The sequence below is a fragment of the Anser anser genome (assembly GCF_964211835.1).
Source record: "Anser anser genome assembly, chromosome: 2".
Taxonomy (NCBI): Eukaryota; Metazoa; Chordata; class Aves; order Anseriformes; family Anatidae; genus Anser; species Anser anser.
The window spans coordinates 160427668-160445050 of NC_139721.1; the positions used below are offsets into that span (position 1 = coordinate 160427668).

Here is a 17383-nt window from a genome sequence, read left to right on the forward strand (position 1 = left end):
ATCTGTCAACTCAGCCGCAAAAGGTATTTCCATCTGGGGAAAAATCTCCCCTAATTTTGTTTTACTCTCTTATTTGCAGACTGGTGACAGGTTTCTAGCAAACACACAAAGCACTTGTTAGAGTTGCTCTCCTTCCCCCTTTGCCTGAGTCGTTCTCTTTCTTTCTTGGCCTGTGGTCCCCCTGAGTTCTTGCAGCCAGGAGACACTGAAATCACAAATGTGCAAAATACAAGATGGATAAACATCTTAATCTCATGGATACCTCAATCTAAATGTTTTCCGAGGCCTTCCTTCAAGAGGGATTAGCCAGTAACCACGTCTGAAAGGTCGCAGCCTTGCTTCTACTTGCTCTGCTGCTCAGGATGCTGAACGTGTGTGAGAGCTTCAGCAAAAGGCCTGAGATGCCATCACCATTCTCTAAGGCTACAGGGAGCATCTGTGTGTCCTCTTAGGCTTTGGACATTCATCTTGGAGCTCTGCCTGCCTCTATTAGCCATTGTGATAGCGTTGCCTGGAGCACCCAAATGTGACATGTATCAACTGGCATTTTGGCTGCACTAAGTGTAAGATTTTTCCAGTGTTGGTTTATATCTTTTTTTTCCTCAAGTGTGTGCATATTACTGTTATGATTTATTTTCAGGCTGTAACTTTGGTTTTATCACTTGAAATACTTTGGAAACTTGGAGGGCGTTTTTAATTAGTTGCAAGCCCTCTTTTAACTTGGAGGAAAGTTCCAATGTGAAGAATGCTTCTGATTCACAAAGAAATTAGGTTGCTGAGCTCAGGTCGAAAGGTTTCCTCTCATCTCTGCGTTATTTGGGCCTAACTTTCCTCCCTAAAGCTGCTGTTTGCATTGATAAAGTTGACTTTGCTTCTTGCTAGCTCCAGATTAGATCAGAGTTTGTTATTGAAGTGTCAAGATTATCCATGTGGATGTGCAGCGAAAAGCTGGGTTGGAAGTCATGAGCATACAAAACTAATGTCTACTTAAACACTCAGAGGAGGGATGAAGTGAATTGGTATAAGCTTACATAAATAGTTTTTGATGTGGTAGCAATAGTTTTGTGCTAGGACGGGTTACTCCTTCTCCTTTCTGCTTTGAAACCTATTGGTCAGCCTGTAGCGCAAAAAAAAAAGTGACTGTCTTCTGGTGATTCCTTTGCTATAAAATAAAATGTCTGTCCCTGATTTTAGTTTCAGTATTTCTTGTTGCTCCAGCTGCACAAGCAATATGCTGTTGGGGCACTTTCAACCACTACTATTTTGAGGCTGGAGAGGGGTAAACTAGAGGGATTCCTTTCTCCGCCACTCAGAAAACAAACGTCACTCTGGGGCTCGTGGTGGAGAGAAAGCTGGCAAAGCAAGCGGGATCCTGCCACTCTTGTTCCTGTGGTTCATTCTGCAGATCTGCAAGTGTAACCCACCCTTGCGGGGCTGCAAGGAAAGGAGGTGTGAGACTTGTGGGTTTGTGTCCCTTGGGGTTGGGGAGCAGGCATGGGAACTCTGGATATCTCTGTAACCTCGGGGAGAGCAGGGGAACGCTTGGCACAAGTTGTGTGCTCTTGCGGAGATGAGGGACGAAGGTTGGGGGTGGGATGGTTTTCTTGATAACGGGCCAACTGGAAAGTCTCAAGTGCAGACGAAGAAAAGGGAAGGGGAATCTGATACTGTCTACCAGGGCAGGACGTACACTCTGGGAGAAGGATGTAGCCAAGTTTCATTGCAGTGCTATGGGCTTTCAGCTTGGGATTAAATAGCAGTGCTGTTTTCCAGCGATTTGCTTAAATTTTCTGAGAAATCTTCACGTTTGTAGAGAAGACCAAAGACATGCCTTATCTTGGTGCATGCATCTTTTTTAAGCTTAAATATCCTGGAATCTCCTAAGTATCAGCTTGCATTCATAGCCCTCCTTTCAAATATGCTTTGCCACAGGTTTTGAGGGCAAACATAGCTCACGCTAAACTGAAGTGCAAAGTATTGCTGGTGGTTCAGCTGGCTTTGGACTTCTTTTGTCCTGACTTTCGTCCTCTACATGTTACCTGGTGTTGAGTGGACAGCCTGCTTTCCCTGTACTTTAAGAAAACATGCTGAGCATGCTGGGGAGACTTCTTCATAGGGAAGTTTTATCTTTTCATGAACAAACAACAGAATTTGCTTGTGCTTCAGGATCACTCTTTAGTTTTTGAGATTTGACTGTGTAGCTGCGTGTCTTTGCAATGCTTAGAAATTAAGTTAGATTCTACCAGCCTGACTTTTTTTCAGCTCATTGGCTCTAATTCTAGATTCTGTGTAGTAATGTCCTGCATCACCCTGGGGACAATGCCTCAGTCTCCAGGCCCACTGAACGAGGTGGCATGTGGGAATTGTAAAGTGAGCCCAAGTGCATTTTGAAGACAGATGGGAACTCTGTTTTGGGCTGGAGCTGCTCTGGTTGAGAGTGGCTCTAATGAATATCTGTTGATGGAATAGTCCACGGAGGGGGTTCTCAGTGTTCGTTCCTACAATCGCATTAGGACATGAAGGGCTAAAGTGAAAAGGAAGGTAGAGGTTGTTCATGCAGACTTAGAGAGAAATGATTTTGCTTAGGGAGTATGCCTGATCTGTCTTATAATTTGTCTTTGGCTGTTTGTAGCATTTTCAAATCAGACAAATTCCACCCGCACTAAAGCATTGTCACAGGTGTAGCTTCATTTGATTGTATGTATATGCCACAAATCTCCCTGGTGTATATACTGTATGGGTATAGGTTGGAGTCCCTGGAATTTGCTTGTCCCTTGTAGTGCTGAACACAAGTTTCTGATAAACACATGGGAAAACCGAACATAACTATTGGAATGCATCTGCAAATGAATCCAGAAACAGTGTGAATTATTGTGAGTGCATAAAGCATCTGGAGATGCTTTTTAAATACAGAATTATTGCTAATGTAAAGCTCCACAGTTACATTTGAGAAACTTCAGAAGTAAGCTGCATGAGTAAACTCAGTCATCTCCTTTGTGCGTGTAGACTGCAACAGAATTTTGTTTCTGGATTGCATGCTAGTTTTGTTCTGCAGTGAATTGGCAATTATTAAATATTTCTTTTCTCATTAACCATGGCTTATTTAGAACATGTTTTCCAGATTCTATACTCAATTAAAAATGCATTTGGTTCCTTGTGGGTGTTTTAAAGATGCTGAGACAGAGCTCAGACAATGCTATTGAGAGTCCACATAAGCATCCTGTCAGATTCTTAAAGTCAGCTTTTATTTCATTACTTCTGATTACTTAAAATTTTATTATAGCTTATTCCATGATTAGTTGCTGTCATTAGGGATTCACAAAAACTCAGTACTCAGGAAAATAAGGTGTGCTAATGACTTGTGAAAGGCTATAAAAACTGATTGACTGAATTTGCCTTGTACAGTTCCTTGTTTCAGTGGGTTTTAACTTCCCAGCATGTTACTTGTCACAGTTGGTGCTTCCCTGCCTCCTTTCTGGAGGGAATCACTCTTTCTGGAGGGAACGAAGACAAGATGGAAGTCTGGAAGAGAACATCTATCTAACAGTGCTCCTTTGTAGAATGTTGTCACATGGCCGTTTGAGATAAAAACTGATTTCCTAAGGTGTGCATATAGTTATGCTGATGTTTCCTGGCCCTTGAATGGATGAATTGCAAGTGACTTGTATAAAAAATTTTCTCCATGACCACTTCTAGTTCTCAAAACAGTTCACAAGGAATAATTTAAATACAAGGCTTTCAAATCACCATCTGTTTCACAGATGGACTCAAAAACATACTGAATTCAAGAGAAGTTTAGGATTATAAATCATAGTTACTTTAAATGGGATGTTAGCTAAATGTCTTTGTGAATGTGGGCAAAACCAATCATCCAGTTCTGGGCCGGGAGATGGATTGTGTGTTTTCAGATCTTAAAAAATTTATCCTGTAAGATGGACTATCAACCTAGGTCATTTTAGTAGAGGTGACTTCAGAAAGTGCACTGGTTGGATTTTGTTCTTCCCTGCTGGATGTTTCCCTGATGTGTAGATTTATGGAGCATCTCTCAAAGCTGCTGACCTCACTACAGTTTCTCAAAGTCAACTGAAATCTCTTGCCATTTGCTCAGATGGAACTTGATAAACTTTTTGTGGGAAATAGAAAATCCTGCTCTGTAGGTTTGTTGAAGAGAGTGGACCCAAAGTAATCTGGGGGATTTAAGGAGTAAAAATATTAAGACAAAGGGAAATGGGCTGTACTTTTCTTTTACCATAAGCACTGTGGGGCTGTGTGCTGCATCAGATATGTAACCATCATCTTCCCCTTTGAACTCTGGAAACTGCCATACTGACATTGAAATGGAATACTCGGTGTTCTGTGACATTTTTTATATGACTTAATGCTATTCAGTAGGTGAAAACAGAGGATCAAGGATCATGGTGCTGTGCACCAATGTATCTCATAGTGTACCTCCAAGGCATTTTTGGGTAACCAATGATTTTAGGGCAGCCTTCCTGCTGTGTTGTTTGGCTAGCTGTTGGTAGGTAGTTTAGAAGTGCGAACTGGCACCAATTGGTTGAAGGTATCTTGGATGAGGTTCGCATGCTAGGATAAATCCCAGTGTGTGGATCCCCTTCCTAGGAGAACTGTTTTTTTTCCTCCTTTAGATGTTTTCTAGCTGCTTTTGTTGCACATCTTCCTTCAGTATTGAAAATGTTTCTCCGTTCAGATGTCTGCAGGGCAATGGGAAGGAGTGGGGTACTGTAGCTCTGCATTTGCTGGGACTTCTCTGTCAAGCATGTTCAACCTGCAAATCAAGTTACTTCCTCTCCTGGTTTGCTGTTCCTGAGGTCATCTTTTGCAGGCAGTGATTATACCTGAAGGCCTGCTCTGAGCTTCTTCTTGGGAGTCAGATGGAACAGTCCCAGCTTCATGAAGCATACATGTCATGGAGCTGGGGAACAGTTCTCTGCAACACGAGCTAAATGAATATGGATGCAGCTGTGGCATCCCACAGTGTTGCGACTTTATGTCCAGTCTTAAAGTGAGGCTTTATTCCCCCCCCTAAATTACCTTGAAATCTGTCAAAATGCTGTGAAGAACAGCTTTCGTGTTTGGTGAGGATTAGGTGGCAAGGCGCAGTGTGACATAATGTCTTTGCTCTCTGTAATCTTCTACCCCTTCCAACATCCAGGAACACAAGAGCCGATTCAATTCTTAATCTTGGTGTAACGAAACCACCTCGTGGTTTCTGTATTTGGGTTGATCTAAATTGGGATGGCAGCAGTTCCTGAATCCAACAGCTTTGGGCTATTTTAGGTGGTGAAAATCTGCCATTGGCACTATGTAAGGCATTTATAATTAACAAGCTAATTATGTAAAATGCACACTGTCCACTTGTTAAGATCTTCTTAAAGTTTCATAATCTAATCAGAATTTGCTATGTATAACACTTGGCTTGTTGTCCTCCTCCCTGCCTTTTCAATGCAACTTGGATGGATGGATGATCGATACAGGAAGGAAGTGCTTTCCTTAATACTGGTTCAGGGAGTGTGCCCCACATACTTTTTTAATACAGTGGATAAAGGATTTTTTTAATTCTTGAGCACAACCACATTGCTCTGATGGACAATTTCTTTCCTTCTGCTAAGCAGCACTCAGAATAAAACTTTGGGCCTCCCTGGGTTTTTGTACTCTGGTTAATTTGACTTCTGTTTGTATAAATTCTATATAGTGTAATAAAAAGATTTGCTTGCTGCAGTCACAAAGCATCCTGAGGTTATTTACCTGAAGTGTTGGCTGAGGTAGGTCTGGCTGAGGTTTGTGCTGATATTCTGTAGTCCAGTCACCTTCAAAAGGTAAGTGAGGATCCTGCCAGCAGCACAGGTCTGTTAAAGATGTCTTGGCTATCTATATCAATTTATTCATCATGTGTGATTGGCCACTGTTGCAGTGTCTGCATCTTCCACAAAGCTGTGCATGGATTCACTCTTTTGAGGAAGGGCTGTGCTATTTCTATAGTGTTGGGCCTGGGTCTTTTTTAGTGGTGGGGAATGGACGTTGGGAAGTTGATAGCTGGTGTTCACATTGTTGGTTCTTTCCTCCTTGCTCTCATTGGGATAAATTGTGGATTGGATGGTGGTGTTTTGGGGTTCAGGGGAGATCGAGAAGAGGGAGAGCGGTGTTGTTCAATAGATGGCAGTGAGGGAAGGCCCTTGCATCTGGAGTAGAAAACAACAAGGATTATGGTGTTGGCTGGCTTCAAGGGAACTTGTCCTGCAGTGTGGGATACCTCACAAGAATGCTGCCTCCTTCCCTGTTAACTTATCTTTATCTGGTGAGTCTGAAACCTTGGCCAGAGCTAGTTCGTTTGGCTGGAGGCCTGACCCTTGGAGTTTCATTTGGAGCTTGTAAAACCCCAGAACTGCAAAGCTTCTTCAGAAAGGCATGCATGAGACACCTCTTGTCACAGAAAGGCATTAATGTGAGAACCTTTCAAGGTCTTCCTGTCTAGTTTTGTAAGGAACCAGCCTCTGCTCACAGTTGATTCTCACAATCTCTGGGCTCAGAACGAGGATAAACCTGTACCATCCCATCAGCATAACATGTTGCATGCATCCTGCTCTCTCCAGTGCCCAGAAAGTTTGTTTTTTCACCTGTTTAGTTTTTAAATCTTCCACGAGGATAATGTGACATTAGAGTGGAAAAGCTATCACTGCTGTGCAGGGGAGGAATTGCAGAGCTGTAAACTGCTCCTAAAATAGATCAGATGATGTGTCAAACCGCCCAACCATCTAAATACTCCACGAGCTGACCTCCATGTGATATCAAATAGGGGCTGGGTGAAATGTTTTGAGGGGAGGGGGAGGTGACCCCCCCCCCGCCCCCGTCCAGCCTGAACCTGCACACTTGTTGCTAGAAGTTGTCATTAGTCCGTGAGCTGATTAGGAAAATGTTGAGCCAGTCTCTGTGGCTGGGACCTTCAGGTTCTGAGTGTTATGTCTGGGGGTGGGGAGGGAAGAGAAAACTCCTTCTCCAGTTGTTTTTCTGTCCTGAGGAGCCCTGCATTCACTGTGACTTCCCCAGAGGGTTAATTTCAGCCTTTCAGCCCCCCAGTTTTTGGGGTTTGTGTTGTCTGTAACCTTTATTTTTTGTTGTCACTGCCGCGCTGCTGGAACGTGCGTGCACATAGGGCTATCTACAGGCAGTGAGGGAAGCGGCTGTGCTGGCTACGAGGAGTTTCTTCCCTTGCTGCCAATCTCTGTGGTCTGGGCAAGGGCAGCTCCATAACTGTGGCATCTGCTGAGAACAGACCAGGCAGTGTTTGGGACGGACAGCACGATTTATACGACAGACAGACTGAGGAGGGGAGGAAAGGAAGAAGCCGAGTCCTGCAGTGTGATGCGTGCTGTGGAGCTGTTAAATTTGGGAGATAAGGCTTAACAAAGGGCTGGCCGAGGTGTTAGGGAGACAAATGGGCGATTCATTACAAAGTCAGATGCGTTCCCTGGCAGGGGTGGGTGGGAGAGACTGACACTGACACATGGCTGGCCGTGCTGGCGCTGGAGCCGTGTGAGGCATGCCCACGTCCCGGCGTGCTGGGGGCTGCCGTGGGTGGGAGGCTTGCTGGGGACGTGGTAGGGTGCTGGGGTTGCAGAGCTGGGGTGGACAAAGCGAACACGGCAGCAGGAACCGCTCCGAGGAAAGAGGGGGGTGCTCTGATCATGTGAATCCATCTGCACGGTGTTGGTGGTGTGTGCTTGGGGTTGCTGGGATGGTTCATACTTCCATCCAGAGTGCAGGTGGGTTAAATGCTGCACCCAAGGCAAGGTCCTGCAGTGCATCTCGAGCAGGTTACTGGCTCAAGTGCCGAGAACATAGCAGAATCACAGCGGGTGAGGTTGGCAGGATCTCTGGGTCCATCAGGTCCAACCCCTGCTCCAGCAGGGCCACCCAGAGCAGGGTGCCCAGGACCATGGCCAGACATCTTTTTTAGATCCCCAAGGAGCTTTCAAGGAGACGTAATTCTGCCATACAGGGTAAAACTGAAGGTCTGATCCCTGCATTACCCTGAGCAAAACTGCCCAGCCCTGGGCAGGTCTGCAGGGCTTCGATGGGCTTCATGAAGAAGCCTGAGTGGTAGAGAGCCAGAAGGATGGACAGAAATTGCTTTGGGCACCTTGTGAAGGAGTGCCCTTACCCCACGTGGGATGCTTTCCATTGCCTTCTTTGTGAACATAACAGAACACCAGTGCAAAAAGCACAATCAGCAGACATCTACGGGGTTTATTTTTAGTCCTCACTGTTTACGTTTCAAATTCTAAATATCCTTTGCTTAAGGGCAACTCTTCCCAGACAAGGGCATGTACCAAGAAAGACCATGAACTTGGATTTCCTTTGCTTAGAACAGGAAAGCAAAGTTGTTGCTGTAGGTTTATATCACAGATGACTTTCTGCCTTTTGGGAATTTGGTCTTCATTGTAGGAATAGATGTAACAGTGTGATGTGGCTTAACCCTTTGTTGCAAGAAAATTGTGCAAATGCTGTGTTCCCTTGGGTGATCTGTTAGATATGTGGTATTCTGGTCCTCAGCCCCACCAGAAATGATTCAAAAGCAAGGGGAGGGATGCTTATGTAGCTTTCTGTAAAGATGATCTAGAAATGTTCCTTGTTTTTATGTTATGGGGAGCTGTTAGGCCCATTTCTGGATTAAAGTGAGCTGCTGTAATCCCCCTGTCAGGGAGGGAGCAGAGTTGCTGTGCTTTTTTCTTTTTTACTGCAGCAGGGATCTGAGGCCCTGGGATGTGGGGGGTGTCTGTCAGTGTAAACAACAACAACAAAAATGCCCCTCCTTCCAAAAAACAAAAAACAAGTCAAAAAAAGCCACCGCAAGGTGATTATGTTCCTGCTAGGAGGGGAAGCTTGGTGTTACTACAGGGCATAAACTTGTGTACAGTCATCTCTCAGCATTTCGCCCTATCACAGAAAATATTCTGAAAACCTCTTTCCTCCTTCCACACCATGTGGCACTAAAAGGGTTAAAATAAACCTTTCATTCTCTTCTCCAGGCTCATTCCTTCATCTTCTCCCATCGCACTGCTCCCCTCTTCCCTTTTCCCTGCACCAAAACCCCCAGCTACGGGTTGCCTACGGTCTAGTAGGACACGTGCCAAGTAACTTTTTTTATAAAGCCAAAAAAAAATAAAATAAAAACCAAGCAGTGGCCAGAACAGCAGGCAGGCGGGGGGCCAGGAGCTGTCCAGCTGGGGAGGGGGGCACTGGTGGGGGGCTGATTCGTGGCAGAAGCTGAGGAGGGTGAAGTTTAAAGCTGTCTTAAATTGGGAGCGAAAGCCCCTGCTGCTGCCTGGCCCATGCATTCCACTGGCACCGCAGTTCACCGGCTGGTTTTAAGTTGGGTTAAAAATCCCCCATAAATCTGGCTGATTGCTGCTTCATTCTTGAGAGGATGAAGGGGAGAGGAAACAATTCTCCCCTCCTCTTCTCCCCACACCTCCCTCCTCCAGCTCTGCCCACTTGCAGGCACAGGCAGTTCTTGGGGTCGAGGGACCTGGGAGCTCCCAGCTGATGGCCACCGGGTTGTAACAACACCACCTGAAGGTGTATAGTTTAGTGACACTTCCAAAGGTCATCTGGGAGCTGTTCAGCCCCTTCTGGCATGAGCCATGTAAATTACAAGGGCATATTGCAAAGACTCACAGAGCTGGCCCTACATCTGCCCTCGCCCTGTGTCATCTCCTTGCTGGTAAATTTTTGCTCTGCCACTTGCCTAAAATAAGACGCCCCTTGCTCCCGTGGACAGGAAACTTGCTGAATACGGTTTGTTGTAAGGAGAGGGAGGAAGAAGGGAGCAGTAGCTTAGCCTTGTGGTTCAGGCACAAGCCATGGGCTGAAAGACCAGAGCTTGGTTCCTTCATCTGCTGTTGGGTTCCTCTGATTGCTCATGTCCTCCTTGCTGGGGAAGGAGGGGGGAGGGAGAAGGGAAGGCACACTTCCTTCAGGGAGTGCTGTCATTCATAACCTGCTCTGCTCTCCTGCCCTACATGGGTGGGAAATGCTGCAGCCGAAGTATTTGCTTGTGGTGTTTCTGGTTGCCACAGGGCAAAAATAGCTGTTGCTCATGGCACCTTGGTTCCATAGGTTGTACACAGGAATGTGCCTTCCCAAGAACATCCCCAGCCCCCCACGTCTCCATATCTGAACAAAGTCACGTATTCCCTGCTTTCTTTGTACTATTTTGCCTTTAGTAGCTAAACCTTTATATGCTGTGTGCTGATTTTTTTTGGTAATTTGTGCAGAAGTTAAGGGCATGCTTTGGCATGAGTTTATATGGAAGCTTATTTATACACACAGCAAGTGTTCTGTATGTGGGAGGCAACCCTCCCTGTCTTGCCCCATTCACAGAAAAATCCCTTCTGATCTGCTGTGAGAACTTCTCTGTTGGGCTGGTGGGGCCACCTCTCTTCTCGGGTAGGATGGCTGGCTTGTGGGGTGGATTTCTCTTGCTTGGACCACTGCATTCAGCAGCCTGGGAGAAGTCCTCTGACTCCTGGGTGAACTTCAGCTAAGGCAGGAAACTTGGATGTAAATGATTTCTGTGGTAATGCCTGGGTCTGAAAAGAGCTTACTGACTTGGGATCAAAGAGCGGTGAATGCTAGAAGCGTTGCTCCAACCTTGCACGTGTGAGTGTGAGAAGCATTCAGGAGGGCTGTGTGGGACAGGAAAAGCTAGAGATTTGCAGCAAAATCTCCTCCATCCCCTTAGCCAGGATGATGAGAGCCTGGAGGGAACCTCTGTGCAGGTCTGTCCAGGCAGAGGAGTGATTCAAGACAGGTTAAATGACCAAAGCCTACAAGAATCTACACATTTTTATCTCCTTAAAAAGAAAATCTGAGCATACTTCTTAAGTCTGATGGAGACTGATGCTTCCTTCCCTGGTAAGTGGGGTATATTGGTCTGGAAATTCCCCCAGGCTGTAGTTTGTCTCCTCTTTATACTCCTGATTCACACATTGAGAAGCAGAACCAGGGCATTGAAGACATTTCCCATCCTTTACTTGCAAGGATCATGAGCGTAGGGTATGGCTGCTTTCCATCTGCTCCTGCCATGTGCTGCTGGAAGCATGTCATGTTGTAGTTGTCTATCTGGTGGGGGCTGCTGCTTGCTTCTTTGCAACCAGAAGCTGCAACCGAGTTGTGTGTGCTACTGGCTAAAGAGGACACCCATGTCTGAGGGGTTTCCATCTAGAGAAAAGCTCTGGGGTTGTGTACCATGCTACTGAGGAGGAGATAAGGATCAAATTAGCAGTTAGGACATACATGTCTTGAGAATCACAGCATTTGTAACTTAGGTTTCCAAATGTTTTTTTGTTTTGTTTAATGTCTCCAACGGCAAGGCACTATTGTTTGTGGAGAACGGCATGGAGAGTAAAAACGGGTGCGCACAAAACAGCGAGGTAGTTAGGATTGACCTTGAAGGATGTGCACAAAGGGCAGTGCTCTGTGGATGATGGAAAGAAGAAGGAACCAAATACCTTCAAGGGTTATCTTCATGGAGGCACTTACTTCATGCTAAGATTTCAGGATATTGTAGAAGCTGAAAAATCCTTGCTGAGGTTTGAAGAATACCTTGCATTATTTTTTTGAAGGGGTTCCATGGGACATGGGATTTTTATTTATTTTTTTGGCATGTTTTCATTAGCCAAAGTAGGAAATATTTGGTTTTGTAGCTTGGAGGACTGCAGTGGATTTTTAAACCAGTTTGTGTGGTGTTGGGTTTTGTGACCTTGATAAGGCGGCAATAGATGCTAATACCTGAATGCTGGGGTGAGCACTGTGTATTGGAGCAAAAATGCTTAGTTCTGACTTTAAGGAACAGAAAGAAAACTGGGGAACTAATGTTTTAGTATCACAGGGGAAAAGACTTCTCTGACTTGAAATGATTTGGGGCTCACCTGTGTTTTGCAAGCTCTGGCAAGAGCAGAGCTGAGTTTGGTGGGTGCCCTTCTGACAGTTCTGTCCGAAGGATGTTGAGTTACAGTGTGGGCACAATGGTGGCACCTGTACATGTGAATGCTTAAAAAAAAAATAATCCACAACACACCACACACAGTCCAGAATGAGATGGTTGGCCATGGAAGAATCAACTGTTTTACCAAATATCTATTCCTAGTTTTCTTGGACTTTTGACCTGTTATATTTCAAACAGCAATTACCCTTTTTGGGATGGGGAGGGAGCATGGTAGATCAGCTTAGGAAAGCCTCTTGGTAGTGTGGCAGTGGGGGAGAGAGAGGACAACTGTAGGTTGTTGGATGCAAGAACCAATTATATGCCTGGTGGTCCAACATAACTCGATCTGGCTCCTTGAGTTTTAGAGTCATTAGTTTAGGTATTGCAGTGACAACGGCTAGTGTGTGCTGTTTGTCAACTTGTCAGAACCTATTTTTATTATTATTAGAAGAAATGAAAGAAGCGGTGGAAAGAGAAGAACAAGGATTGGAAGAGTGGTGATACCACAAGAAAACCATTCAAGTAAAAAGTGAAAATACAATTACCTGAGTCCTCGTACAGGTGTACCAAAGATAAATCTCCCAGCAGAGGAGGAAGCTCTGGGATAGGAATACAGTATTTCAGCAGGCTGGCCTTTGGGGGTGCATATAGCAGAGGTGTTTTCTTGCAGGAAAGCAGTTCACCTTGGCTCATGTCTCTGGCACTTGCAGAGGAAACTCTTGAGCATGTCAAAAATGAGAATACACTCACAGGTCTGTGCAGATGTCATCCTTCTGTCTTGTCCCCCTCAAATTCCCATCAGGAAAATCCCCAGTTAAATACAGGTATGCTTAGGAAAGAATGAGCTGATGAGGCAATGAAAACCCTTGACTTCCAAAATGAGCTGAAAATGGGATCCACCTGAAATTACCTCTCTGGCAGGGCAATGAGTCCATGTTGCTACAGGCACTTATCGGTGTGGGATGTGCAACGTGGGATTGTGCAGTGCACAACAAAGGCAGCTGAATGCCACCAGCAGTGGTTGTGCAAACCTAACAGTTCTTGCTGCTCACAGCCAGTGATAATAAACCTTCTGGCCTCAAACCAGCAAGGGATTGAACTGGAAGGAGATCTGGAAGGCAAAAAATGCACATGATGTTGCAAACTTCCTCTGAGATAGGCAATGTGGCACTGAGCAACCAGGTCCTTCCTGAGGGCTGAACAGTGCAAGCATGCTGCTCAGAGCAGAAGTCAGGTGAGGTGCACTGAGAAAGATCCGGATGAGATCTGAAGCACAGGTTGATTCCTTTGGCTTTTTAGCCCTCAGATTGCCCTCAGTTAAATTTCACAGTTAGAGCTTCCTGGGTTGGGTGAAATGAGCTATTTGGTCTCTGTCCAGTTTTCTAGAGGACAAACACCTTTGCCTGATGTTCAGCCCCCTCAATTCAAAATAATACAATAGCACAGAGTGCTGGCTGGCACTTTAATCATAATTATGGATTGGGTGAACATAAATATACATATTAAAAATAGGGGAAAAGGGAGGCTGGCTATCGTGAAAGATTTTCATGGAAGAAACACTCGGTCTTTGTGAGGAGTTGAGAAAGCATCCCACTCTGACACCGTTGCCTTATGGGACCTCACTCAGCCTAGGTTGCATAAAAGGGCTTTATGGGATTACAAAGGTTCCATGCAGTGGCAGCTCCAAGGCAGCATTTCAGGTGGGGGCACTGGCTCTGCCTGTGCGTGTTTATGATTGATGCCATGCTCTGAGGAGTGCCACCTCACTGCTGGAGCTGAGGCTGCTGCATGGGTCCCCCTGTGAAAACGGGCACGAATCCAGCGTCGGGAGGAGAAAACATGTTCGTGTGTGTTTATGCTGCTGGTTTCACTCATGGAGGTCTTCACCTGGAGGAGCTTCCTTGCCTGATGTTTGGAAGAAGTCCCTTTCCACTCTCCCCTAAATTTTCTCCTCCTCGTGTTGTCCTGGAGATGCTTTCCAAATTCACTTGCTTCTCTCTGATTCACAGCAGCTTGAAAGCCAGTGCAGTTAGCCTGAGCAGTAAGTCAGGCAGGGGCGGACAGGTCCCCATTGAGCTACATGTTGCACGGCTGGTTCGTCACCTGGTTGTATGTTATGTCCCCTTTTCTGTACTGGGCAAGGACTTGGGGAGAATGTGCTCCTCAGCATGGAGATAAGTCAGGAAACAGGCTGAAGGGGTGGAAAAAAGTGTTCTTCTGCCTTTCTTCCAGATCATCGTGCTGGAGGAATTATTTTCGTGACGTTCGTCAGGGGTGAAGTGGGAGTTTGCCCTCTGGCCCACCATGTGCACCTTGCTGTGGTGTCTGTGTGTCCCAGTTATCAGAGCTGGTGAGCTTCTTCCTGAGCCTTTGAAAATGGACATCGATAATTAGTCCATTTAATGCCTCAATTTCCTATTGTTTCCCAGGACCTTCCATCAGCTCATCGTAAGCAGGTGCTGGAAGCCTGTCCTCTGGCTCTGTGCAGCACATACATGAATCTGATTTTCTATCTTCTCCTTGTCCCAGGCTCTTTACTTTGTTTTTATTCAGGAGATTCTTACTGGGATCCCCTTAGAACTGCGTGCAGTTGGGCTGTGCTCTCAGCAAGTTTTACCAGACTGCTCTATGAGAAACCACACACCAAAATATCTGGAAGCCAAGCCTCCAAGGGGAGGGTGAGGAAGGGGCTCCAAAGCACTGATTGCTCTGCAGAAATCGTGGCCGTGGGATCAATTCCTGTACGGCTGCTCCCTGCAGTAACTGACCTGCTACGTGATATTCAGAGCTTATGTTTTCCAGAGCATGCAGCTGACTGGTACCAGCTCAGCTGGAAAGGTAAACTGGGCGAGGGGGAGCTGTGGGAAATGCTCCTACACTTCCTCCCTCTCCTTTGCCAGCTGAGGGTATCCCTTGCACTAGTTATGGTGCCTGCAGGAATGAACCCTCCAAGAAAAAGTATTGATGAGGTCCAGGAATGAAAGTCCTCGAGATTTTGTTACAGGTCTCTGCTACTACGAAGCTTGGACCAAGCCACCTTTCTCATAAACAAGCCACGGGGGCCGGGTGACGTGCTGTTTCCTTGGGCAGCAGTCGAGCCCGAGGGTTAATATTTGCCTGTGTTTCAGATGGAGCTTGCTGCTTGGATGTATTTATCTGTTTTAGGAGCAAAAGTTTTTCTTGAAAAAAACTATTCTGGGAAACTTACATCGGTCACGCTAGTTTTCCATTTTTCCCACAAATCATTTTGACTCTTCATTTTTTACCACTGCAGCTTTTTTTCCTTGAAATCCATGTACTTTTAAAAGTAACTGAAGGAGAGCATTTCCCTGACCATGTGCTTATTAAAAACAAAAACACAACTAAACCCACAAATTTTACTTTTTTTGTATTTTTTTTGCTCTGTTCTTTTGACCTCAGATGTTAAATCACCTCATTAAACAATTAGTAACAATTGTCATCTGTCCTCGACGTTGCTTGGCTGTGGCTCATGTCATGATTGTGTGCATGTTGTGCACGGGGGTTTGGGAATTCAAGCACCCTAGCTGTGGGCCCTGAGGGACTGCACTCCTGGCAAGATGTGTCCCATTGATTGCACCAAAATCCTCATTTTAAAAAAAGGACAACAGAGCACTGTTCCTGGGATTTTTGAGGGGGTTTTTAAGGGTTTCCAGGCTTGCTCTGTGTTTGGTGAAGTGGGTGAGCTTGTGCTCCACTCCTGTGCCCACTGCCCCACTTACCTTGGTGACCCTGCAGCGGTGGAGGCTGCGCAACCCCTGCTTGTGTCTGCCTGTGCAGGGCTGTGATGTTCCAGCGTGTTCTCAATTCCGGCTTTCAGCAATTCTTCCTTTTTGGCTGGGTAAATGTGTCTTCGGGACCTTCGAAACCCTACATAGTGATTCCCATTGACTGCGTGGACTGGCACCTGGCCGGAAGAGGGCAGAGCCAGGAGAGTGGGGTGCGGGCAGCCTGGCCAACAAACCGCTCATGAGCCCAGCAGATGTTCCTGCAGCCTCTCTGCTCCATGGGGCCGATGCCAGCCTGGTCCTTTTCCAGCAGCTCGTCACTTGACACCGGGAACAGTCCGCTGGCTGCTTTTGTTTCACATTGGAGTCAAGGACCTTGTGCTCGGAGGAGGCAGGGGAGGGGAGAAGGCAGCGGGACATATATTTCTTCAGGTCGTTTTTTAGTCATTCCTCATTAAAAGCTTTTGGCAGCATTGCCTCTGAAAGCATATCCTGCTCGCGAGCCTCGGGCTGTGGCTTGCTGGGTTTTACGTACGGATCTCTTCTGCTGAGGGCAGAGTGGCTGTACATGCTTTCTTGGTGTGTCCCTTGGGGTCTGGTGGGACAAGTCACCCTCTTCCAATTCCCAAGCCGGTTCTGGCTCTGCCTGATACCCGAAAATGATTTGTGGAGGGCACAGGAGAGTGGCTGCAGTGTTCTTGTCTTGCTGGTTTCCTGAGTTTCTGTGCTTATGTACCTTGTCATTTTTTCCCTATTTCGGTTTTAAATGAACTGTCCTGTGGCAGTTCTGAGTTTGGCAGGGAGGTGGCAATTGCCAAGGTCTAACATCCAAGCGAGCTCTGTGAGAGCTGGTAGAGAAAATTAATCCAAATATTGCTTCTTACCCTTCTTCTCCTGCTCCCGCCCTGTGCACACACAGCAGAGAGCCTTGCTGCAAAAAACACTTCTCGCCCCAGTGCTGGTGAACCCAGATGGGTGCTCAGCCACACTGAGCCTGTTCCCATCACAGCTCCCATGTCTGCTGCAGGCTCTATTTGTCTCCTCACCGCTGTGCCCCTCTGTCCCTCTGCAGGCTGACGGGGAACGAACCCCTGACCATCCTCCCTCTGACCTCAGAAATGGAGGAAGCTGCTGTCAAAGCCCACTACAAAGTCTGTGATCGCCTGAAGCTGGAGAAGAAGCAGCGCAGGATGTGCCGGCGGGACCCCGGTGTGGCCGAGACCCTGATGGAGGCCATCAGCATGAGCGCGCTTGAGTGCCAGTACCAGTTCCGCTTCGAGCGGTGGAACTGCACCCTTGAAGGCAGATACCGGGCCAGCTTGCTAAAGAGAGGTGAGCGGGACAGGGGACTCATCAGGGCTGCTGGCACCTCCTGCATCTGGCATTTCGCAGGGTGGTCTCCCTTGGGTGCATCCTCTGCTGCTGGTGGGTGGTCACCTCCCCAGAGGCTCAACAAGAGTTCAAAGAAGGTAAAGACCAGGGTAAAGCTAATCTCAGGTCATCTATGAAAGCACACAGGAGGCAAAGCATGAGCCGTGTGGCTGCAATTTGTGTTCTTGCAGTGGCAAAGCAACCCCTGTCTGCTTCCTACCGCTGGCACAGCTCCTCTGCATGGGGGCTGGAGATGTCG

General features: G+C 46.6%; 1 protein-coding gene across 1 annotated transcript in view; it reads left to right on the top strand.

Annotated features, from left to right (window-relative positions):
• The window catches only part of WNT9A (Wnt family member 9A), a 58497-nt gene that overhangs the window by 17506 nt on the left and 23608 nt on the right, over nucleotides 1-17383 (top strand). Inside the window, exon 2 of the mRNA XM_083822074.1 lies at nucleotides 16826-17085. Within this exon, the coding sequence (XP_083678200.1) occupies nucleotides 16826-17085 (260 nt within the window). The remainder of the gene's footprint in view (nucleotides 1-16825; nucleotides 17086-17383) is intronic.